This window comes from Hoplias malabaricus, chromosome 3, assembly GCF_029633855.1.
Source record: "Hoplias malabaricus isolate fHopMal1 chromosome 3, fHopMal1.hap1, whole genome shotgun sequence".
NCBI lineage: Eukaryota > Metazoa > Chordata > Actinopteri > Characiformes > Erythrinidae > Hoplias > Hoplias malabaricus.
This window is the reverse complement of record NC_089802.1, coordinates 26633679-26660078: the sequence shown is the minus strand read 5'-3', so window position 1 is coordinate 26660078 and position 26400 is coordinate 26633679. Positions and strand designations below refer to the sequence as shown.

At 42.8% G+C, this 26400-nt stretch overlaps 1 protein-coding gene across 1 annotated transcript; it reads left to right on the top strand.

The window, feature by feature from the left end:
* Positions 1 to 1941: 1941 nt before the first annotated feature.
* On the top strand, positions 1942 to 25777 carry polr3a (polymerase (RNA) III (DNA directed) polypeptide A). The gene is made up of 32 exons (XM_066664534.1): positions 1942 to 1958; positions 2209 to 2271; positions 2975 to 3110; positions 3324 to 3461; positions 5268 to 5439; positions 6018 to 6172; positions 6255 to 6494; positions 6703 to 6865; positions 7191 to 7327; positions 7830 to 7933; positions 8333 to 8474; positions 8609 to 8749; positions 8947 to 9016; positions 9231 to 9358; positions 9657 to 9795; positions 9956 to 10120; positions 10305 to 10477; positions 10746 to 10857; positions 12581 to 12699; positions 12838 to 12975; positions 13518 to 13688; positions 15516 to 15629; positions 18369 to 18455; positions 18564 to 18646; positions 19968 to 20138; positions 20231 to 20324; positions 20571 to 20663; positions 21181 to 21345; positions 21657 to 21821; positions 23012 to 23143; positions 23272 to 23404; positions 24127 to 25777. Exons 2-32 carry the CDS (start codon positions 2228 to 2230, stop codon positions 24273 to 24275), a joined length of 4173 nt encoding a protein of 1390 aa, XP_066520631.1. The 5' UTR covers positions 1942 to 1958; positions 2209 to 2227; the 3' UTR covers positions 24276 to 25777.
* The last annotated feature ends 623 nt before the right edge of the window (positions 25778 to 26400 follow it).

Sequence of the window (26400 nt, the reverse complement as noted above, 5' to 3'; positions counted from 1 at the left end):
TACAATTATAGCTTTATCAACAACAAAATCGCTGAATTCTTTCAGAAGTTCTAAATAAGGCCCTGGTGGTCTGTAAATGTTGCATAATAAAAATGCATCCTATTTTGTGACCGGATTTGTAATAATGGTGGAGAGAACCTCAATTACACATACTCCACCTCCTTTGCCTGATAATCTTGGGCTATGTACATAATTATAGCCTAGGGGGTGGCTTCATTTAGTGCTGAATATTCATTTGGTCTAACCCACGTTTCAGTGAGAAAACGCTGAATTTATGATCACTTATGATATCATGACTGCTTTTGGGTTTAGTGATCTTATGTTGAGTAACCCAAATTTTAGTTCTGAGGTGTTGCTGCTATCATATGTGTATGATTTAATATTGATTAAGTTGCTGAAACAGGCTGATTTTGTTTTTCTACTTTTAAATTCAGTTCAGGGGAAAGACACAGTCTCAATACAGTTGAACCTAGGTGACGCCTCAAGGCAGTTCGCAGACGGTCGGTTTAGCCTGTCTGTCTGCAGCCATTCAATCAAGATCATTGTAGCTTCTCCTCCTGTGTAGATTGGCTTGCTGTGTTTTTTGTGAAGAAACTTTTGAAGATCTGGCGTCAGCTCTACAATCAGAAAACACATGTCTTAAAGATCTGGACCTCAGTAGCAATGACCTGCAGGATTCAGGAGTGAAGCTGCTCTGTGCTGGACTGAAGAGTTCACTCTGTAAACTGGAGACACACAGGTAAACTTTAATAGGAGCACAAAGGAAAAAGGTTAAACCTTGAAATCTATTAGCGCTTAGTGAAAATGAAAGTGAAATCATGCTTTATCGTAATTGTACATCAATATATTAACATTTGTCCTCTGCATTTAACCAAATCTAAAAAACTGAATCTCCAAATTAGTAACCTTTACAGGAGAAGGAAAAAAATCTTCTAAAGTTTTAGGTTATTGTAAAAAGATTTTATTTCAAGCAAATTTGGAGCATTTTCATTATATAAATATAATTATGTGTTTTTTAAATGTTGTTACTGTATATTTACTCTGTCCTGTCTGACAGTTATATTTCACAGAGTTTGATGATTGCTATTTTAACCACAACAGCTATGTTTTCTTCAGTAAATGTTACATGTTTTCCTCCTTTCTGTAGATCATCTGGGTGTATGGTTACAGATGAAGTTCTACTCTGGCTTCAGCTCTGAAATCAAACCCCTCCCACCTGAAAAACTGGATCTGAGCTACAATCACCCAGGAGAGTCCGGAGTGAAGCTGCTCTCTGATCTACTACTACCAGATCCACTGGAGAAACTGTGTGTGTGTGTGTGTGAGTGAGTGACTGGGAGAGTGTATGAAACTGTCCACAAGAGTGAGTGTGTGAGTGACTGTGTTCGTGGGAGGGTCTAACTTTCAGTATTTGAATTACAGAGTTATGCCAAAGTATAAGGTTTACTTTATAAGCTGCAAACTTTTTATGAACATCATAACAGAAGAGTGAGACAAAGAAATAATATTTGGGGAAAAGTGCTGTTATTGGTGCTGATTTTTATGATGTATGAAACAATAATAAAGCTAAAAGTCGCTGTATGAAGATAACGAAATGCAATTATAAAACAGATGGTGCTGAATAAATCTGCAAGTTCGTACAACGCAACCATGAGCAGGAAAATGAAGGAACGAATGAATGAGTGTGGGTTAGTATCTTAATGTTAAGACAATGGCTCTATCAGGTGGTGAAAGAGGAATGGTGGTGAATCACAATTCCTCAGCACCATAATAATTTAATTTTTAAAATCCCACGTATTCATTCCCACGTTGTGTTTATATTCGCATGTCCCTGATTTCTATTTTGATTAGATTTTTGTTAATGGGCTTTAATATTGAAACATATCTTCCAATGTTTTTTGTGTGGCCCAGAGCCGTTAGAGCTGCGGTTCCTCATGAACAGAGCCGCCATAATTAAAGTACATTTTAATACAATAATATAATAAATAATAACAAAATAATGAATAAAATGAGACAGCAGTAAATAATACATTTGACTAACATTATATAATTCCATAGCGTTACAGTATACTCATCTGTAATTCCTCGGGATGACTTTTAATTTGTAATGTGGCTGTAAGCTGGTGTGTGTCTGTGTGGAGTCTGTCTCCACGTTGCTCATGTTCTTCATGTTGTAGATAATATTAAAAGCTTTTCTTTGCGAAATAGGGTCTTACATGCTGCCGAAATGGTGAAGGAGCAGTTTAGGGAGACGGATGTGGCCAAAAAGATGTGAGTTATTCAGTGTTTATTTCTGTTAAAAGCAGTTTTAGTAGAAGTAGAAGCTTAAATTTGCAGTTGTTGGTTCCACCTTAAATAGTGATGCATGTTATGGTCTCTGTGTGTATTAAAGTTCTTTTTACCCATATCTCCATCCGAAAAAGGCTATTGGCCAACTGACTGTTGGAGTTTTACGTTCCACTTTAAATGCAGTGCACAGTAATTGTGTTATGTCTCCGTTTAGTGGCTCCAATGGAACTGCTGCATCATTTAAGGTGGAACGGAGAATTACAAAACAGCCAAAATACATATTTTACTTATTTAATATAGAAAATGTACTTTTTATAATGTTTAATTCTGTTATGTTAATATATGAATAATATATACACGCATACAGGTAAGTGCATATGTTTTGCTCAAATAAACAGGTTCAAGTGCATATTTATACATTTTGCCTGGTTTAACAGTGTTATATAAGTTTAATTTAAACTACAGAATGTTCAGAAAATAAACAGTTATTGTTTGTTAAAATGTGTTCTGCAGAGCTGTGTTCTGCAGATGATGAATCATTTGTTTTTGGTGTAAAATTAACTAAAGATCTGTATTTAAGCAGGGGAATATTAAAGCAGGTACATATGAACATTTACATGTGTTTAGACACACATACACACACACCCATGACCTTGATTCCTCCTTCATTTCTGTGTATGTGCAGAAGCCACATCTGTTTTGGGATGAAGTCAGCGGAGCAGATGCGGCAGCAGGCTCATATCCAGGTGGTCAGTAAGAACCTGTACAGTCAGGACACCAGCCACACCCCTCTGGCCTACGGAGTGCTGGACCATCGCATGGTACACACTACACACCTCACCTGGCCTCCCTGTCTCACTCAAGCCCCATAACACACCTTAACTGGTTCAGCAGATTTACCTGAGCCTCTTAACACACCTCATCTTATGTAGATGTCAGTTTTTTTTTGTTGTTGTTGTTGTTCCAAGTAGAATGCATGTTGCCTTTCTTCTTTCCTCACATTTTCTCTCTCTCTCTCTTTCTCTCTTTCTCAGGGCACCAGTGAGAAGGACCGTCCCTGTGAAACCTGCGGAAAAAACCTGGCCGACTGTCTCGGTCATTACGGTTACCTCGACCTGGAGCTGCCCTGCTTCCACATCGGATACTTTAAAGCTACGATAGGCATCCTGCAGGTGCTGCTAGCTGTGTTTACATTCGTTTGTTAATAATGAGACTAATAACCTGAACAGAAAGCCTGTTTACACCTCAGATCAGAGTAAAACCCCCGGGGGGTCAGTCTGAATTAAAGTCCTGTCCTGCCAAATAAGGTGGTAAACCTATAAACAAAGTATGAAACAGAATAGTAATATCTGTGTACACACCCGCACATTAAGAAGAGTCAGAGAGAAATTGGCTGACGATAAAATTGACAATTGTTCTTTTATCCAACAAAATAAAGCAGTGTGAAAAGTGAGGAGTTTATTGGGCGCTGCGTTCATTCTTAGCTCCATCAGGAAAAATCAGAAAAATCAAAAGCAGAAGACTGTTATGGGTTTGTTCTGTTCTTGGGGATAATACTGTTTCCAAAAGTCTGTGTGAGTGTGGGTTTAGACCATTTACTGATGGGGTCAATGTTAGAGATTCGCTCATACACTCACACCTGTGGACACATTTGAGTCTCCAATCCACCTACCAATGTGTGTTTTTGGAGCGTGGGAGGAAACCGGAGCACCCGGAGGAAACCCACACAGACACAGGGAGAACACATTTCTGTGTTTGAATTACCGAGTTATGCCAATGTATAAGGTTTACTTTATAAGCTGCAAACTTTTTTATGAACATCATAACAGAAGATTGAGACAAAGAAATAATATTTGGGGAAAAGTGCTGTTATTGGAGCTGATTTTTATGATGTATGAAACAATAATAAAGCTAAAATTCGCTGTATGAAGATAACGAAATGCAATAATAAAACAGATGGTGCCGAATAAATCTGCAAGTTTGTACAACGCAACCATGAGCAGGAAAATGAAGGAACGAATGAATGAGTGTGGGTTAGTATCTTAATGTTAAGACAATGGCTCTATCAGGTGGTGAAAGAGGAATGGTGGTGAATCACAATTCCTCAGCACCATAATAATTTAATTTTTAAAATCCCACGTATTCATTCCCACGTTGTGTTTATATTCGCATGTCCCTGATTTCTATTTTGATTAGATTTTTGTTAATGGGCTTTAATATTGAAACATATTTTCCAATGTTTTTTGTGTGGCCCAGAGCCGTTAGAGCTGCGGTTCCTCATGAACAGAGCCGCCATAATTAAAGTACATTTTAAAATCTGCAAGTTCGTACAACGCAGCCATGAGCAGGAAAATGAAGGAACGAATGAATGAGTGTGGGTTAGTATCTTAATGTTAAGACAATGGCTTCATCAGGTGGTGAAAGAGGAATGGTGGTGAATCACAATTCCTCAGCCCCATAATAATTTAATTTTACACAGGGAGAACACACCACACTCCTCACAGACAGTCACCCGGAGGAAACCCATGCGGACTCAGGGAGAACACACCACACTCCTCACAGACAGTCACCCGGAGGAAACCCTCGCAGACACATGGAAGAACACACCACACTCCTCACAGACTGTCACCCAGAGCAGGACTCGAAACCACAATCTCCAGGACCCTATTACACCACATTAAGCATTCAAACATTCTCCTGCTCTTTTTAATTTTAATTACATTGTGTTAAACAAAAGCCTTTTAAGACTTATTTGTTTCTTAGCTGTTCAAGTCTAAGTAGAAAGACTGTGTACCTCTGCAGTCTGAGCAAATCCTCTGATCACTCAGATGATCACTTAGACATGAAACATGACAGCAGTGGTAAGTAAACCCACACAAACCTCTCAGGTGTTCCTCTTTCACTTCAGAGAGGTATGGAATAATGTCCTCTATCATTTCTCATGCAGGGGCTGATGCGTGTTTTTCTCTCTGTTGTAGATGGTCTGTAAGACGTGTTCCCGTATCATGCTCAGTAAAGAGGAGAGGCAGCAGTTTCTGGATTACCTTCGCCGCCCAGGTCTGGCGTACCTGCAGAAACGCAGCCTCAAGAAGAAAATCTCAGACAAGTGCAGGAAGAGGAGCGTCTGCTTACACTGCAGCACCTTTAATGGTAAACACTGCAAACATCGCCGACACTGACCGGCCACAGGTCTGTAGACCCCCTCTGAACTGGAGTGTGTTCCTCTTCACTGCAGTTAGTCTCTACTCCTCTGCTTTACTCTAGATACTGGAGCTTTTTTTTTATAAAGATTTGATGGCGTGTTGCTATATAAACCTTAATGAGGTGAGGTGCTAGGGCTGGAGGATTAGTTCTGGGTCCCAGACTCCAGTCCAACACACTACCCTCCTCCAAAATGTACATTTTCTGAAGTGCGGTCGCAATGACAAAGGCTCTATTCTCCCGGTTACAGCTCAGTGGAGCATCACAGGGATTTTGAAGCTGTAATTACCTAGCGTTGCTTTAAAGCACTTTTTGCAACTCCGGCCTTTAATAATAGCTCAGAGAAGAGGGCTGTCCTGTCTTTATTTAAATCCTGCTTATTAAAACATGAAAGTCACGAGGAGGATGCCACGTGCTGAAGAGAAATCTACGTACACAGAGCATTAGCTCACCTTTACCTTTGCAGGTATGTTTGCTTTTCATTTCCATTAACAGTAACTCCTCCTCCCGCACTTTGTCTGGGGCAGGTCCAGTGAAGAAGTGCGGTCTACTGAAGATTATCCATGAGAAATATAAGACCACAAAGAAGGTGGTGGACCCCATCGTCTCGGACTTCCTGCAGAGCTTCGACATCGCCATTGAGCACAACAAGGAGGTGGAGTCTCTGCTGACCAGGGCTCAGGTGAGTGCACCTCAGGTTACCTGAGATCTCCTGGGTTCTAGATCTGTGCTGCTCTCATGCCTGGGTTCTCTCTCTCTCATAGGAGAACCTGAATCCCCTGGTGGTTCTGAATCTTTTCCGGAGGATTCCCAACGAGGATGTTCCTCTTTTGTTGATGAATCCTGAAGCTGGTAAACCTGCCGACCTCATCCTCACTCGTCTGCTCGTTCCTCCCCTCTGTATCCGTCCCTCCGTTGTCAGTGACCTTAAGTCCGGCACCAACGAGGACGACCTCACCATGAAGCTCACAGAGATCATCTTCCTCAACGATGTCATCAAGAAGGTCAGAAATAAGATCTTCATCAAAGTCATCATTTTTTATGGTTATCATTTTTTTCTGTAAAGTTGCAATTCAAACTTTGTGTCTTAGAGAGGGTCCCCCACATGGATGCAGGTGTTTCTTGTCAGTGTTCTTTAATGTACTGACATTAACTTATGATACACCCAGGAAAGTGTACATACTTTAGCATCTCTCTCTCTCTCTTTCTCAGCACCGAATGTCTGGAGCTAAGACTCAGATGATCATGGAGGACTGGGATTTCCTGCAGCTGCAGTGCGCTCTTTATATCAACAGCGAGCTGTCGGGAATCCCTCTCAACATGGCACCCAAGAAGTGGACTCGAGGCTTCGTCCAGAGACTGAAGGGAAAACAAGGTACAGGAGCAGTTTATATTTAACTTTATACACACAAAATCTGTAGCACTTGAATTACAGCTTTGAAATCATTGTTTTGCTCCACTGAACTGTAATAGAGCCTCTGTTGTGGCTACTCAGGGTTTAGCACTGCAGAAACAGCACTATGTTACCCCCCCTCCCTCCCCCAGAGCAGGTGTGATATGGTGATGGATTATTCTCAACGCTGCAGTGACACTGACGTGGTGGTGGTGTGTTAGTGTGTGTTGTGCTGGTGCGAGTGGATCAGACACAGCAGTGCTGCTGGAGTTTTTAAACCAGCCTAACCTTTTGTCATCTTCCTCAGGTCGTTTCCGTGGAAACCTGTCAGGAAAGAGAGTGGATTTCTCCGGACGAACCGTGATCTCTCCGGACCCGAACCTGAGGATTGACGAGGTGGCCGTACCTGTTCATGTGGCCAAGATCCTCACCTACCCAGAGAAGGTGAGGGAGCAAAATTGGACACTTATGGACACTTTTGAGTCTCCAATTCACCTAGCAACATGTGTTTTTGGAGCGTGGGAGGAAACCGGAGCAGCCGGAGGAAACCCACACAGACACCACACACCTCACAGACAGTCACCCGGAGGAAACCCAAGCGGACACAGAGAGAACACACCACACTCCTCACAGACAGTCACCCGAAGCGGGAATCAAACCCACAACCTCCAGGACCCTGGAGGTGTGTGACTGCGACACTAAACTGCTGCTCCACCATGCCGCCCCCAATGAAAAACATGCGTCTCAAAAATTATAACTGAAAAGGAGGAGGAAAAAACTTTTTACCTTTCAGTGGAAGTCAATGTAAAAAGAGTTTATTCAGAGTCTGTTTGGAGCGTTTCTATTGGTTCATTATCATTACATTTTCACACAGTATGAAGCACAGCTACTGTGTTCTGATGATGCACTGTCTGATCTTATCTAATCAAGGACTCCTGTGTTTCAGGTGAATAAAGCCAACATGGAACTGATGAGGAAGCTGGTGAGGAACGGACCCGACGTTCATCCAGGAGCCAACTTCATCCAGCAGAGACACATGCAGATGAAAAGGTGAGAGAAGACCTCCCCGGTATTTCATTCATTCATCCACAACACAGCTGCTAGAGCATGTTGTAGAGAGGCACAGATGACGCATGGGTGGTTTAACAGGAAGGACTCTGAGGGGGGATTTCGGAGACACAGCATTTTGAGCTGTGATTTCTTATTGAAAGGAGGAAATAATCTAGGACTAGGCTTTATCTCTGACTGAGAAACCAGCCCTAAACATGCTTTTGGTTTGTTCTGGTTTCTGATCGTTCAGAGGGTCTCGCAGTCCTCTCTCTGCTTAGGAAACTATTTGGTTACAGTGATAAAATGTGGATATTGACAAAGTTTTTCACTGTATTTTCACCAAAGCACAGGCCTGTGTTCCCTGCTGTATGCTGTTTTGTTTAATTGTTTGTTTGTCAGATTTCTGAAGTATGGGAACCGAGAGAAGATCGCTCAGGAGCTGAAGCTGGGAGACTTAGTGGAGAGACACATGATCGATGGAGATATAGTTCTGTTTAACAGACAGCCTTCACTGCACAAACTCAGCATCATGGCACACATTGTGAGTCAGAACACACACAGACACACACACACACAAAACCGTAAAAGCCGAAAGGAGTAATCAGTCATTTTTACCACAAAGAAGATCCAAACTGTATTCATGTAAATTCTCTCTCTTGCGCCCCCCCCCCCCAGGCTCGTGTGAAGCCTCACCGGACGTTCCGCTTTAATGAATGTGTGTGTACACCGTATAATGCCGACTTTGACGGTGACGAGATGAATCTTCACCTTCCACAGACTGAGGAGGCCAAGGCAGAGGCTCTCGTCCTGATGGGGGTGAGAGAGGAGGAGAACAAGTGTGTGTGTGTGTGTGTTTAAGAAAAACCTTAAGCCTTTCCATTTTCTGTCCTCTGCTGGAATGTTAAATAGTAGAATTTGCATTTCTCTAAAACTGTACACATCTTCTCACTCTCACACTCTCCCTCTCTCTCTCTCTGTCTATACGTCTCTCTCTCTCACTCCCTCTCTCTCAGACGAAAGCTAACCTGGTGACTCCAAGGAACGGAGAGCCTCTGATTGCTGCTATTCAGGATTTTCTCACAGGTGTGTGGGTGGGTGGGTGGGTGTGTGTGTGATTTGACTTTGATATTAATTTTTTATTTTTATATATATTACGCTTGTAGGTTTTAGAAGCTTTGAGAAACACACCCCTTCTACTGACACTTACTGGCCAATTTATCAGAAACACCTTTTTATATATAAACTGTAGTTTAAACAGTATTTCAGTATGTGATGCTGTGTGTGTGTGTGTGGACAGGAGCGTATCTCCTCACTCTGAAGGACACATTTTTTGACCGAGCGAAAGCCTGTCAGATCATTGCCTCCATCCTGGTGGGAAAAGACGAGAAGATCAAAGTCTCTCTGCCTGACCCTGCCATTCTTAAGGTAGTCTCTGTCTCTCTCTCTCTTTTTTGTTTCTTTTCCCTCTACTCATTTACTTTTTAAATTATTTTTCTCTCTTGACCTCTCTCTCTTACTTTCTCCCTCCCTCGGTCTCTCTCTTCTGAGCCCCTCTTCTGTCAATCCCTATATACAAACACACAGGCACTACAACTAAGGATGGTGACACTGCAGGTTTGGTGCATTACTGCAGTGAAGTATATAATGGAGGGTCAGTAGTGAATATAATAAACCATATGTATATGTTTTTCCTTTTCTTTGTGTGTGTGTGTGTGTGTGTTAGCCCATGTGTCTGTGGACAGGGAAACAGATTTTCAGTCTGATCCTGAAACCCAGTAAGATCTGCCCAGTTAAAGCCAACCTCAGGACTAAAGGCAAGCAGTACTGCGGGAAAGGAGAGGACCTGTGTCCTAATGACTCCTGTGAGTTTCACACACACAACTGTGAACAACCCTTCATTTTCTGAGACATTGACCTTCCTTAAAATCTTTTGTAAACTCACTCCGTTTATATTGACTTTTGAAACGAGTGAAAAATGCAGAATTGTTAAATGTAAAGTTTTATGTCTCTCTCTCTCTGTAGTTGTGGTGATACAGAACAGTGAGCTGTTGTGTGGAAGTATGGATAAAGGGACGTTAGGCTCTGGATCTAAGAATAATATCTTCTACATCCTGCTGAGGGACTGGGGGCAGCTGGAGGCCGCCAACGCCATGAGCCGCCTCGCTCGCCTCGCACCCGTTTACCTGTGTATGTGCTCACCTGCTCACGTGTGTGTGTGTGTGTGAGAGAGAGAGAGGGCCTGTTTAAATTGTAACACTAGTGCTGTCAAATTTAACGTAGTGATATTATTATTATTATTATTATTATTATTATTATTATTAATAATAATAATTACAAAAAGTAAAAGAAATAGTGTGTGTGTTTGTTTCAGCTAACCGTGGTTTCTCGATTGGGATCGGTGATGTGACGCCGGGGCAGGGCTTGCTAAAGGCGAAGCAGGAGCTGCTGGACGCTGGATACAAGAAATGTGACGAGTACATTGAGGCACTGAACACAGGAAAACTACAGCAACAGCCTGGCTGCACAGCTGAGGAAACACTGGAGGTGCCCCTCCCCCCACACACACACACACACATACACACCCTGTTGCTGTGCTATGTCTAATGCTGGCAGCTTTGTTGGCTCAGTGGACTGTAAACTTGCCTGTCAGTGTTTGTTGTCATCGTGTGTGTAATGAGATTGTAATGAAGCTGAAGATGGACCTGATCAACATTTACATCTGTCTCCACCACACAGCAGTGCTGTAAGAAGATTAAATATTTCTCTCACTCTGTCTCTCTGTCTCTCTCTCTTTTTGTGTTTGTGTGTGTAGGCTCTGATTCTGAAGGAGTTGTCCGTGATCAGAGACCATGCTGGAAGTGCGTGTCTGAGGGAGCTGGATAAGAGCAACAGCCCCCTGATCATGGCCCTGTGTGGATCTAAAGGTACTTCCCCCCACTGAAGCCCCATCCCATATAGCACACTGCTGAAGTCTGTGAGCACTGTAGTGTCCCATTTCCCTATTTTCTCTCTCTCTCTCTGCGCCCTTTGTGCAGCCTTCAGCTGTGGTGCAGATTCTAAATGAATCTGTTTAATTCATTGAGTGCTTTTCAAAGACACAGTATTATCCCCAAGAACAGAACAAACCCATCACAGTCTTCTGCAGCTTTTTCCTGATGGAGCTCAGAACGAACGCAGCGCTCAATAAACTCTTCACTTTTTACACGGCTTCATTTTTAGGTCATTGTTTAGTTCAATAAAATGAGACTGATTTTTAACACGACACACAATCGCTGCAAAATGACAAAAACCAGTTTGAATTATGAGTCACTATTATACACTACACAGGTTTATATGTAGACCTCATAAATGCACTACCATAAGTCAGTACAGTACTTTAATATATGCAAAAATATGCATAGTTATCAAAAGCTACACAAACATAAGCTACAGGAAAATATACAAATAGAAACATGGAGAATGTGGCTGTAAGGACAAATGGTGGGAGGAGGTGCAATCAATAAAATAATGAATACAGCGTCACATGGCTGGAATAAACCTAAACATCTGCACGAGTCTCAGTTCTCCTCTGTGTTCCGGGATGAGCTGAAGAGCTCTAGCTGCTCTATAGGCAAAGGATCTCCGAGTTCTGTGACATCGATATGCCGCTGAACGTCTCTATCCTTGAGGATGGTGTGGCAGTTGGCTCAGTGTCCTCGGGGCTGGCGTGAAACGACAGCAGCACTAATGAAGGCTGAAGCCCGTTTCACGCCAGACGTGTGTCGATCTGTGAGCTTTAGGCTGGGAAATGAATCACTGTAGACTTTTCCACCCTCTGCCCACGTCACACAGAACCGCGGGTCTTAAAGCTGGGAGATCAATGTGTTTAAACCAACGGTGACTGAGGGGTACTGTGTATTTCTTTGCATTTTGAAGTCTGTGTGTGACTAGGCCTCTGTAATTTCACAAATCAGGGTCAGGGCAGACATGCGCCCTGTTATACCACCCTCCCTTAACTGTTGGGTCTCTACAAATCATATAGCAGCTTTAATCCAGTCTAGGAAACGAGACCAAGCTGTTTAAATAACCAGGATCCTTTGAATGAATTGTTTGATTAATGCATTCACACACAGCAGAACAGCACCGTGTCACTCAGAAAGAGAAAATATCCTTGTTATTATTATTAGATGCCCTGTGAAGGACTGGCGTCCCCTCCAGGGTGTATTCCCGCCTTGCGCCCGATGATTCCAGGTAGGCTCTGGACCCCCCGCGACCCTAAATTGGATAAGCGGTTACAGATAATGGATGGATTATTATTAGATGCATCCAAACATTTTGAAGACTGCTACACACACACACACACACACACACAGTCACAGAATCGCAGGTGAAAACCTTGTGACAGTTCGTGCCCAAAAGTCCAGCCGTTTCCACAGCAACTCCGTTATCTTTAGCGTCCAGAGAGGGTCCTGCATCTGTTCCTCCTCCAAAAGGCTGAAGGATTTGTGACTCGGACCAGAGCCTTTTTTCTTTCTATTTCCCCCTCTCCCTGTCTCTGTCTCTCTTTACTCTCCTTTGTTGTCTGTGTTGGTCATTTTTCTTCCTACTGACCTGGACATGACACCAAATTAATTACTCTCTCTCTCCCCCCCCCCCCTCCCCCCCCAGGTTCCTTCATTAATATTTCTCAGATGATTGCGTGCGTGGGACAGCAGGCCATAAGTGGTTCTCGTGTTCCTGATGGATTTGAAAACCGCTCACTTCCACACTTTGAGAAACACTCTAAAGTAAGAAATCTCTCTCTCTCTGAAACTGAAACACTAATTATTGTGATGTTTAATCCTAACTTTAAGGGGACAGTAACACAGGAGGTAACACAAATCCATTAAAGACTGGACTGAAATCTGTGTGTGTGCCATTTCCAGCTTCCTGCTGCTAAAGGTTTTGTAGCAGACAGTTTTTATTCAGGTTTGACTCCCACTGAGTTTTTCTTCCACACAATGGCGGGTCGCGAGGGTCTGGTGGACACCGCCGTTAAAACTGCAGAGACTGGATACATGCAGGTACACACACAGACTCACACCATACAGATACACAAACACACACTCCTTTCTCTCGATCTCTCTCTCTCACACACACACACAAACTATACGCACACAGACTCATACAGTACAGATACACAAACACACACCTTTTCTCTCACTCTCTCTCACGTATATATACACACACACAATATACACACACAGACTCACACCATACAGCTACACAAACACACACTCTTTCTCTCGATCTCTCTCACATACACACATACACTATACACACACAGACTCACACCATACAGATACACAAACACACACCCTTTCTCTCAATCTCTCTCTCTCTCTCACACACACACACACACACACACTATACTCTTTCACAGACTCTCTCATTGTGTGTGTGTGTGAGAGAGAGAGAGAGCAAGCAAATGAATGATGAATAATTGAATGATAAACCTGTCTCTCCCCCTACAGCACTCTGTTGGCTAATGTAGTGCTCTCCTGCCAGCGTGTAGAGCTGTTGTTCTGGTTCAAATGTGTTGTGTGTTTGTTTCCTTTGTGTCCAGAGGCGTCTGGTGAAGTCCCTGGAGGACCTCTGCTCTCAGTACGACCTCACAGTCCGCAGTGCCACTGGAGACATCATCCAGTTCATTTACGGAGGGGACGGCCTGGACCCTGCAGCCATGGAGGGGAAAGACGAGCCGTTGGAGTTTAAGAGGGTGCTCGACAATATCAGAGTATGTACACACTCACGCACGCGTGCACACACACAAACACACACATACTCTTTTAAAGCATACAAGGCTGAAATTCAATAATAAAAATAAAACTGGACTGTAATTCACTCACACTCTCACATATTCAGGTCTATGTGCAGCTCCACAGGGGGCGCTGTACAGCATTAAAACGACTTCCTTCCTTCTACAGTCATTGCTCATATGACTGCTTCAGTCACTCTGTAGTTCTACAGTTATAGACTATAGTCCACCTGTTGCTCTGCGTACTTTGTTACACCCCTTCCCCCACTCTCTCCAGAGAAAGACATGGAGAGTAACGTTAAAGAGCTTGTTTGCTCTAGATGCTAATAAGCGGTAATTAGAGGGGTTTAGGACCTGTCCTTTAATGCCACATTTGGGTGTGTGTACTGATGTTCTGGAGGAAAATATTCTAGGTGGCGCTGTCACTTTCAGCAACCGTCTCAATATAATTTAACACACACTGCAGCACAAGGCTCTCTGAAAATCAGTCATTTTTAATTGATATTAAAAACTAATCAGCAGAATCATTAATATTTATCATAATAATCATAAATGACAGCTATAAAGGAATAAATAAATGATATTTTCACCAGGGAGGACAGCACACTAGTGCCTTCTATTGACCAGCTGCCCCTGCTTAAATCTATCCCATAATAAAGGCGTAAACTCTGCTCCACTGAGTGGTATTTCACATTGATGTTCTCTGTGTGGATCAATACAGTTGATCTAAAAGTGGAAAAACCTTATTACGTCTAGAAGGTGTTAGATGCTTTAGACAGATATCTTCCCTGTGATGAGTGATGCACGCTGTGTACAAACACGTCCAGAGCAGACGTTGTAATCCAAAACCAGCCCTCCACAATCAGCATCTGACCTCGCTAACCTTCATATGGCCGACTGCCATCAGATCTTCACAGCAATGCCCCAGCCGCACCAGTAAAGAAGAAAACATTCATTCATTGTCTGTAGCCCTTATCCAGTTCAGGGCGGTGGTGGGTCCGAACCTACCTGGAATCACTGGACGCAAGGCAGGAACACACCCTGGAGGGGGCGCCAGTCCTTCGAAGGGCGAAACACACTCTCACACACACAACTATGGACGCATGGCCATTCCACATACCAGCTCAAACCCACAACTACAGGACCTACTGTGACAGTGCCACCACCTGCAGTGCCACAAGAGGAAATATCTCCTGCTCTCAGCCTAAAAGCACTGCTCTGGGGAGGATTTTCAACACATATCGGAACATTTTGCTGTGAGGATTGCACACGGCATTTAACAGAGTTAAAAGTTTGAGATCATTAAAAGATGGAGCTCAATCACTGCATTTAAAAGAGTCTAGAAGAAGTGCCTGGACACTGCAAATGTTCAGTGTGTGTGTGTGTGTGTGTGTTACTGACACAAATGGTTTAAATGTAGATGCAGTGATAGTAAAAGCTTGTTTAACGTTAGCTGTGGGAGGTGTGTCCTGTGCACTGCTGCTGTCTTGGTGGTGGAGTGTGAAATGGTTCTCCAGCTATCAGGATTTATAATTCCCTGCTCATTAAACTGCACTGTCCGCCCGGAGCGCTGTATTGGATACAGAGCGGAACTCTCTGCTGTTTATCATGCTGACTGAACTCGGATCTGAGGACAAAACGTGCTCAGACCGCAAATTACTGCCCATCTGAGTTTATACTGCCATGTTTTACAAGAGCCTTCTCTATCTCTGTCTCTGTTTTTCTCTCTCTGTCTCTCTCTCTGTTTTTCTCTCTCTCTCTGTCTGTCTCTTTCTATCTGTCTGTCTGTCTGTCTGTCTCTCCCAGGCGGTGCACACCTGTCCTACTGAACCTGCTCTCAGTAAAAATGAGTTGGTTATGACCACAGACTCCATCCTAAAGAGGAGTGACTTTGCCTGCTGCCGGGATACCTTTCTCCAGGTGAGTCGGTTTATATCAAACACCATTCTCTACAAGAGATCAAACATGCTGATGTTTTTCACTGAATCTTATTTCAGAGAACTCACTTCAACACACTCAGCCAGGTTAATAATGTTAGGAACAGGTTTGAACCCAATTCCAGTTCCTCCCTCTGTTTCCCCTGGTGCTGGAGGCAGGGCAGTCCTCAGTTCTTGTTAGGAGAGAGGGGTGGGGTGAAATGCGAGGGAGACATGGCTGAATAACATTTACAGTGGAGTTGTAAGTGTGAACAGAACTCTGCAGAATGAGAATCTGAGCTGAGCTCCATATCACAGAAGAGTGAGGAGAGGGGGGTAATCTCTGATTGTGGAACTCTTCTGGAGGAGAATGAGGTCCTAAATGTAACTAAAGTCCAGCAGCTCCTCTGATATCACTGCAGACTGGTGCAGAGCTGCTACAGATCGGCGCTAGTCTCCTGGAAATGAAGCGCTGCTCTGTTTTATTTGTGTTCTGATGATGTATCAGGGTCTTGAAGCATCTTCCTTTGTCGTAGGGGGAGATTTAAACACTGCACCCTGTAACTCAGCTCCAAGGGCCGAGAGGACACTCAGAAACAAGGGGGAGGGGGGAAATGAGAAATGGGCCCGGGCCTTTTAATGAGTTGAGAGCCTGGATTTGTTCGTGAGCGTGTGTCCGACTGCACTGCTGAAGTCTGAATATCAGACATAAAGATGAAGTCAGTGTTCAGAAGGAGACACTTTGAAGAAAGATTAAAGAATTACACACAGTTTTACATGGAGCTTTACTGGAGATGACACTAAAGACGATGTTAAACCTGTTTCATCAAAATCAGACGCATTCCCGTTCTGACAGTGTCCTTATTCCTCAGGTCAGTCTTCTTTATGTTTATGTACTTTGTGAAAAATCTTCAGGACCCTGTTGTTGCCCACACAAGGCAGTTATACTCTACACCGTCCGACCGTCTCTAAACCCATCGTGGCTGAATAAACCTGGGGATAAACTTAAAACTGAGAACATCTAAATCACCTCATTTAGGTTTAAAGCCACTTAAAACTACAACTAAGTGCCTGAGCAGCTTAAAAAACCCTCATCGTGTTTCCGTTCCTTCACACGTTCGTCCTGAAGTTTTCATTGTAAAAGTTTAAAATGATCATTTTCTTGTAAAAATCAACACAAAACTTATATACATTTCTCTAATGAAGTTTTCACAAGCTGCACGTTCATTATTCACTACTTATTACTTTGGGCTCATTACATTATTTTAGTGAGGTGTTTCCAGCAGAAAATATAGATCTCTGTGTGTGTAAATAATTATTATATTGTTTTAAAGGCTTTGACAGACACAGGTTCTCAGAAGTATTTGAAGGTAGAGGGTTGGCATGAGTGTGTGTGTGTGTGTGTGTGTACTGAAGCATGTTGTACTAATGCTGCAGAGAATTCCTCAAATCACATTGAAATTTTCCGCTAAGTGTGTACTCCCCAAAGGGCGCAGGCAGCTTTTTGGCCACAGACACTGCAACTAGGATTCATTCATTCATTCATTTATTCATGTTCTGTAAGAACTTCATTCAGTCCAGGACCTGCCTAGAATCCCTGGGCACAAGACAGGAACACACACGGCCCATTCTCTCACATGATGTCTTCTATTATTTTTGACAGGGGTGGGTGGGTGTGTGTGTGTGTGTGCGCGCGCGCGTGCATGCATGGGTGTGTAATGCAGGTGTGTCAAAATAATTGTATATTAAGTTTAACTTGGAAATCTTGAGCCTATTTCTGAGTTTAAAGGTGTAGTCAATCTTCAGCCTATTTCTCAGTTTAAAGGTGCAGTCAGGCATTTCACAGATGACCTTAAAGCTGCAGTCAGGTCTTTTTTCCAAAGAAAATGATAATGATTGTGCAAATTTATTCTGTTGTCTGAATTAATTTTTATTATTCCTCTTTATTAAATTATGTAGTCAATATTGCCTTATATTTGATTAAATTAAACATACTTTCTGAGTTATTCCTTTAAATAATAATACAATTATATTTTAACGAAGAGGGTCTATTCTTTATTGGCATCGAGTTTTTAGAACTTTTTGGAGTTTGTCTCTCTCTCTGTCTCTCCCTCTGTCGCTCTCTCTGCCTCTCTCTCTGTAATTGGTTGTGTTCTGTCTGAAGCGACAAATGCTCCGCACTCATTTATTCAGAGTGAGAGTTAATGAGGGGGCGTCAGAGAGGCTGAGGAGTGATGGGGCAGTGTGAGAAGTGCAGTGTGAGCAGAAGAGAAGGGTTCAGATTTGTGGATGTTTTCTGAAGCATAGCTTGGAGTTGGGGACAGTTCCTTTGTTTATTTATCTGTAACATTTCTGTTTTATTGGTTTGGAGTATTTTAATTAACACATTAATTAATACAAACATTAGAATTCTCTTTGTGTGTAAAGCATTTTGAGCTGCTGCTGGTGTCAACATTCCCTGTCCATTTTATCAGCTCCACTGACCTCAGGAGCACTTTTTGTTTCTACACTTACAGGGCAATAAATTATGAAAGTTTTCTTTGACTTGACTTTGACTTTGTAATCCTTGGGTTGCTCTGCATACTTGCTTCCCCTGTACCACAATCTGTAACTGTAGAACTGTAGAGTGCCTCTCTGTGGTTAGTGGAGTTATTGTTGTGGCTGATTGCTGTCTAGTGTAATATAATAATGTAATACTGTAAATGTAACTGATGCTGGACTTCTGCTCTGATTGAAACCTCAGGAGATTAAAAAGTTCATCAGCGGTGTCTCTGAGAAAATCAAGAAAACCAGAGACAAATACGGCATCAACGACAACGGATCGACTGAGGTACGTCACAGCCACGTTCTCACTCAGACGGTATAAAACAGAAACTTTGTTTTCTTTAGCCCCTTCCAATACGTGTGTGTGTGTGCGTCTTTCCCCTGTATGTTTTAGCCCAAGGTTCTGTACCAGTTGGACAGGATCACTCCGACTCAGCTGGAGAAGTTTCTGGAGACCTGCAGAGACAAGTACATGAGGTAATGTGTCTTTGTGCATCCAGAAATATGAGGAACTCTCTGCACTTTATTATTCTTTGTTAATTGTGGATATAAACCACATGAGACACTCTAGAGCAGCAGCACCATCCCCAAAGACAAAAGTCCCCCAGAGGGCTCTAAAGACCCCCAGCACTGAGAGCTGTGTTGTCATAGAGCTCCATCCAGTAACTGTGGGATACGCCAGAGTGGAGTGTGTGATGCAGAATTTATCACCCAACACCAGCACCAGAGTTTATGTGGCTGAATGCCATCAAACACAGCAGCTTGTGGAGGAGTGAAGAGAGACAGAAACATTTCTGCTTATTGACCCTCATTTCAGAAGAAACGCTGGATGAGCCGGTGTCCACAGCCTTCAGAGCAGTGTATGTTTAATGTTCTTCAGTAACGTGGCCTCTGCGTTTCTTTGCTGTTTGTTTTCCCTAATGTACCTTACATAATAATTTAGAGGAGTGTTATGTAAGAGTAAAAGCTCATGTTTATAGACAAAGTTGCCGTTCTCAGTGAAATCATTTTGACGGGTTTACAGCTCTTGCCAGAAGAGAAGAGCTCCGAGGTAATGGTCCAGTCCCAGCCTGGCTCCGCTGTGATGAACACAGTCAGAATTTTAAATCCTCACTCAGCAGTCAGCAACGGGCAACCCAAACTGGGAATTCTTAATCCCAGTTTATACTTTTCTGTCGATCCTATGCTGTAGGCAACGCATCGACCCGAACCCTATGCGCCCTGCTCCAGAAATGTAACTCCACATGCTGTGGACACAGACCACAGCTTGTGATTGGTCAGTAGTGGGAGGGACATTGTTGAAGTTGAACTGAAGAAGTACAGGAACATGAGCTCCTCTCCTCCACACAAAGAGACACAGACATCAGCACATTCACGGTCTGAGTTTTCCTCAGACATGGGGTGGACGTTAGGGACCAATCAAAATGTAGAACACAGGAAAAATACGGACGTCTCCAGGAAAAAATAAAGAGAAGCGGAAAAAACGTGCTTCTTTCCTGGCGCCTCGCGTAAGCTCTGCTCCGTCCCAAACAGCGCCCTCCTCCCTAAAGAGTGCACTTTAGATTTATAAAAGTAACTCTACTACACCACTACAGTGTGTACTACAGAGTGTAGAGGAAGGTGTGTGTGGTTCAGTGGTGTGGAGGTTTAACTGCAGAGAGACGCAGACACCAGCACAGAAGAATAAATGCTCACAGTGGCGTAGGGCTCTTGTGTAGCCTGTGGTGAGGCAGCGCAGAAGTATAAATGAGCCTTTACTCGTTACTTTAACGTTTTGGTGTATTTTTCTCCCGATCAGGGCTCAGATGGAGCCGGGTTCTGCTGTTGGAGCCCTGTGTGCTCAGAGTATCGGAGAACCGGGGACTCAGATGACCCTGAAGACGTTCCACTTTGCTGGAGTTGCCTCCATGAACATCACCCTGGGGGTTCCCCGCATTAAAGAGATCATCAACGCGTCCAAAAACATCAGGTGAGAGACTGAACACATCACAAACCTCTCCCAGCTCCCTACACCCAAATATTGTCCTTCACCTGTTTTCTCTCTCTGTCTCTGTCTCTCAGTACTCCTATAATAACTGCTCACCTGGACACAGAGAATGATGCTGATTTTGCTCGTCTGGTGAAGGGTAGGATCGAGAAGACTCTCCTAGGAGAGGTACGTACACACACACACACACACACACACACACAGCTGCAGCAACCTGATTATAAGCCTCTTCAGTTTCTGGAAGTCTCTGTCTGTGTTCCTGAGTCCAGTATGAGCTGAGGCCGGGGCGGTGTGGCATGTGGTATCTGTAAATTACACAGTTTCACACGATAAATAAATATTTACAAAATACAGTCCAGAGTCAGCTTTAGTTCTCTCTCTTTGGTTCTCTCTCTCTCTCTCTCTCTCTCTCAGATATCAGAGTATATAGATGAAGTGTTTCTGCCTGATGACTGTTTTATTTTGGTGAAGCTTTCACTCGAGAGGATCCGCCTTCTCAGACTAGAGGTACTGTAAACTCTCTCTCTCTCTCTCTCTGTGTCTGTTATTAATGGGTCTCAGTAGTTTCTCCTTCAGTGTCAGATGCTCTTGTTCATCTGTTGAGAAGCGTTTAATCTGTGAATGGCGATGAAATTGAAGGGATTAATTCGCTCTGTGGCTGTGATTTTCTTTATGGATTTATCTGAAGGGTCTTTGTTCTGAGTCAATGTCTTTTTACAGAAGGTCACTTCTTCAGAGCAGTTCAGCTTATATAATCTTTTCAATTTGTTCCTTTCTCTTGCTCTGTCCTCCATTTCTCTATCTTTTTTTCTCTCACTCTCCTTTTTTCTCCCTACTTAACATCCCCTGTCCTCTCTCTCTCTCTCTCTCTCCCTTCCACCTCCTCTGCACTCACTATCTCTCCATTCTGTCTCTAACTCAATCTCACTCTGTATCTCTCTCATTTTCTCTCCCCATCTTCCTCACACTCTGTCTCTTTCCCCACCTCTTCGGTTCTCGTTCTCTCCCTCCCTCTCTCTCTCAGGTGAATGCGGAGACGGTGAGGTACTCTATCTGCATGTCTAAGCTGAGGGTGAAGCCTGGAGACATTGCTGTTCACGGTGAAGCCGTGGTGTGTGTTTCTCCGCGAGAGAACAGCAAGAGCTCCATGTACTACGTCCTTCAGTCGCTCAAACAGGAGCTTCCCAAGGTCAACACACACACACACCTCAATAGTTTAAGACTATTTGACATCAGAGGAGTGTAAATGAGCGGAAGAGCAGAGGAAAACACTCCTGATTAACGCCTTCATTCAGTCTGTTATAAAAAAAATTATTTATATTATATTTATAATATATTCTCATAAATTTTTTTCAATAAATTTATTTGAGGTCAAAATGGCACAGTGTGAATCTGATTTTGTGTGTGTGTCTGTATGTGTGTGTCTGTTCCTACCTGTGTATGTGATTCTTTATTTATTTGTGTATTCCTGTGTGTGTGTGTGTGTATGTGTGTGTGCAGGTGGTGGTTCAGGGAATTCCAGAAGTGGCTCGTGCGGTGATACACATTGATGAACAGAGCGGACGGCAGAAGTTTAAGCTGCTGGTTGAGGGAGATAACCTCCGCGCTGTCATGGCCACACACGGCGTCAACGGCAGCCAGACCACGTCCAACAACACGTACGAGGTTTGTGCACAAAGGGTGGAGTAAATAAGACCAGAGTTCTGAATGTGAGCTGGTGGATTTGAGGCAGAGGAGCTGCATTAGAGACACAGAATTATTGATTTCTGTTTTTATGTTTCTCACTGACTGTGGTCCGTCACACGTTTATACTCTTTTTATTTTATACATGATTAGATTCTTAAAGGTGGGTTTCTTATATGAGCGCACGTCCAGCTCATTTCCACTGATATCGATAGATCAGTGGAGTCTTATTATTGGTCAGACCTTATTGCTGATTCCCTCAGTCTCATATTCAAGTGTTCTTTTGTTCCAGAAACCACCATTCTCCTCCAAGTGTGTTGAGCTCGAATACCTTTGCACAAATCCTTTCCCTTTTGAGACTGAAATGGTGCTTTTCCGCTGCATGGTCCCCACTCTACTATACTTGACTCTATTCTACATCTTCACCAGGTAAATCAGGTCCTGGTTCTGGAAGAGGGTTCTTGTTTAGTGGCTGTTCTCTCGTGGTTCAGAGCAAGACGAGTAGGGAGAGTAGAGAGGCTAAATAAAGAAGTCTAATGCCATGAAAATCCAACTTAAACTTCTCACACAGCGACTCTGCTCTTTTGCTTTTCTATTAGGTAAATCTGGTCTTTTATTCAAAACTAAACCATGGCGTATAAACCTTGCAGAGCGCTGATTGTCCAAAGAGATTCGTCACTCTACGCCACGCAACGCAGACGTCCACCAACTCTCCATCTGTAAAATCTCCATCTGTAGCAGAGATCACGTTTGTTTTTATCTGACTCACGACGGCAGCTCGTAAAATTACACCGTGGTCTTTTGAAGAGGTTCAAACGCTCCTTGGATTGGTGGCCGCCGAAAGAATCCAGCGAGAGCTGGATGCTGCAACAAGGAAGGAACAAACTCTACTGATCTTTCTGAACTGATGACGGAGCTCAGTCCCAAACAACAACAACAACAACACACCAATACACCATGAGTAAATACCGCTTAACGTTACTGCCACCGCTGTTGTGGTTTCCAAAGACCACTGTTCCCGTTAGAGACGTGGTCCTGGACCAAACAGAGTCAAGTCTAGTAGAGTAGGTACAGTGCAGTGGGAAAGTGTCTACAGAGACCAGGCCAGTGACTGATCATCACCGGTTAGAGCTGGTGGAGAACACTCTGTGCTTTATTTTGTTATTTTTAAGGTGGAGAAAACACTAGGCATCGAAGCTGCTCGGACGACCATCATCAACGAGATCCAGTACACGATGGTCAACCACGGCATGAGCATCGACCGCAGACACGTGATGCTGCTCGCTGACCTCATGTCCTACAAGGTACACCACATGTCCCAAGTTATAACGTGCAATTGGGACACAGCTACAGACATTTTAATAATCATCCTTAACTCTTATTAACACACGTTTTTTGGGGGTCTTTTGTCCTTCCCTTTTATGTCCTCCAGGGGGAGATATTAGGGATCACTCGGTTTGGACTGGCTAAAATGAAGGAGAGTGTCCTGATGCTGGCGTCCTTTGAGAAGACAGCGGATCATCTGTTTGATGCTGCATATTTCGGGCAGAAGGACTCTGTGTGCGGTGAGTTTAATGACGTGGAGATCTGTAGATCTGGAGATGATGTGGAGGTGAGTGTGGACGCATCAGCATGCTCGATTTCTGTAAACATTAATGTCGTCCATCTGGCTTTTGTTTCTCTGTGCTAATTCCTCTCGCGTTGTTCTGAGTGGAACGGTCGACATCAAATCCATTCCTTCAAAAGAATCCCATTTCTAAAAATTTTTCTACCAGCTTTCCTCCGTATCATGAACATAGTCAATTTTCCAAGCACAAGGTAATTTTTTTTTTATTTTTTTTTTTTTAAACTAACACAAGGTTTAACCCTAACCCTAGGTTAGTTTTTGCTCCCGGGCTCCCTCTACAGTTGTAATTTACATCTACACCACTGTCCTGAAATAAAGGACACACAGTGCAGTTTCTGCAACAAAAGCTTTGTTGTCCCTCTTACAGCTCAGTGGAGCATCATAATAATTTTGAACCTGGAACTTTAAGGTAAAAATCCGACCTACTGTTGCTTTAATGTGGGACATTTGATTTTTACAGTACATTTTTAAAGCTATTATTTTAGTCGATTTTGTGTTCAAAGCTTCTGGAACATGATGATTAAAGGGAGGGGCTGGAGAGTGCAGTGGTATCTTTTTCTCCCTGGCGCAGTGTAATCCACAGTTCTGCAGTGCAGACTCCATCTTATACAGAGGAATAATGTGGATTTTATCTCTCTCTCTCTCTCTCTCTCTCTGCAGGTGTATCTGAGTGTATAATAATGGGCATTCCGATGAACATTGGCACTGGGCTGTTTAAACTTTTACATCGGGCAGATAAAGACCCCACTCCCCCTCGACGACCCCTGCTCTTTGACAGTGCTGACTTCCACATCCCTCTGGCTTTGTAAAACACACACACTGTGGTCTTGAATAACGAACCTCTGCTGCTGGAACAGTTTGTTTATAATTGTCTCTGCTGTGTACTTTACAGAGTGAGCACTTCTCCAGTTCACAGCTGAACTCCAGAGAGCACGGGAAGCGTGTGTATTCTGTTTGTAAAAAGTTGTACATGTGGTTTGCCACAGTTTGGCAGTGTTGATTTGTTGATTTGCCAAGACTTTATTCCAGGTTTAATCTGGATTTATTCATTTAGTTTGCGGGGCTTTGTCCCTATTTCAGCTTACTTTTTTGGAGCTGAATCATGGAAAGATTTCTGTTGAGTGTCAGGACTGAAGGGCAGCGTTCATAAGGCTTCATAGCATCTACATAACCCATTCATTACCGCGTGTGTACGTACCATTTAGAAACAGTTTAGTGAAGGTCATTGTTTGTAAAGCTGCATGACACACGCAGAATGATCAATGATAGTTTCATGAGCCTAAATAAATTTATAAAGACTTCAAGATTTCACTTATTTTCCAAAGTGAAGTGATGTGAGAAGCGTCCACTAACGACTGAGGTTTGTTACATCACAGTAGGACTACACAGGTGTAAATCAGCTATTGACCAATCAGAAACAACCCTGACTTCACCTGAAAAGAGGGGGAGTCTTATATACACTTTATCAGAGCAGCATTTGTCAAAGAAAGATGTGTTGTGCCGTGCGCTCGCAGTCTGTGCAGACGGCTGTACTGACAATAACAGAAGTGTTGTTTATCTCATTGCTCACAGGTGGTGCTCAGAGTTAGCTCTTATTCCTTATGTAGGAAACAATTCCCTTTGAAGATGATAAAAATAATGTTATTCCTTACGGGTTTAATCTTGATTAATTCCTTCTGTTTTGAGTTTGCATCGTGGGAAACTTTCTGTTGTCTATACTTACCTTAGCAAAGGGCAGAGTTCAAAAGGCTTCATAACACCTTCATAAGCCTTTCAGGATGAGTGACGCGAGCCTGTAACTGTCCATATAGAATAATGAGTTCTGTAGGAGCCATGTAGCCTGTTGTTCCTGCTTTGAATGAGGCTGTATTATTGTTGTTGGTGTGTGCTGTGAAGGGATTATGAAGGTGTGTAACAGTCTTGTGAACGCTGCCCTTATCTAGAACTCCCAGCAGCTGTGTGAACGAGCCCTGCTTTGTTTTGGTGGGATTTGATGGAACTCTTATTTAAATCTAATAACAAAAGTGTACGCTTCAGAATACAGGTTCTGAAAGGGTTCATTGGAGCCACTACTGGTTCCTTAGGGAACCTTTTAAAGGGATGAAGGTACCCTTATAAAGAGCCTCCACATTATTTGAAGATTTTGATTGTACCAAAGATTTTACATTGTCTTACTGTTTGAACAGTTTCTTTAAAAGGTTTTGAATGGTTTCTTTAGGGAACCAAAGGGATCCAACTCTTTTGTCTCTGTTATTTCTGAGAGTGTAAACAGAGTGAATTGCTGTGAATGAAGCCTATGTTGTTGTATGTAAATATATATTATGATTAAATAAATGTTTATTAAAATCAGCTCTGAGTTTTGTGTTTGTGTTTGTCTGGGCAGGGTCAGATATTTTGAGAGGGAGGCGTGGGGTGGTAGGGGTACTTAACTTTTAAGCTGTTTGATCTGCAATGTTTAATAAAGGTCTTTTAATTTTATGATATATATATATATATATATATATATATATATATATATATATATAGTAAATCCTGTAACTGTGTTATTCATTCATCTAAAACACCTGCAGCTTTCTCTTTAAAATCGTTCATTAACATGATGTGAAAAATTATTATTGACAGAACCAGGCTAATGTTTTTTTTATTACTTTTAATAATTATTACTTTTACTGAAATAACGTATTTAGAGCTGCCTAGTGTTTGAAACTGAGTCTGTTTGAGATAAGGACTAGGATTAGGATACGTTAGGACTTGGAGTTAGCACCATGCTAATTAGCGGAATATTAGCTTGTATTAGCCTCGTATCTCCACAACTAACGTCTGGGCTCATTTGTGGCAAGTAAAGCGTTGTTAAAATGTGTTAAATTAGGTTTTTGGCCAAACTACGAGCCCCATGTTCTACTGTGGTGTGAAGTAGTAGCCATACAGCTGCAT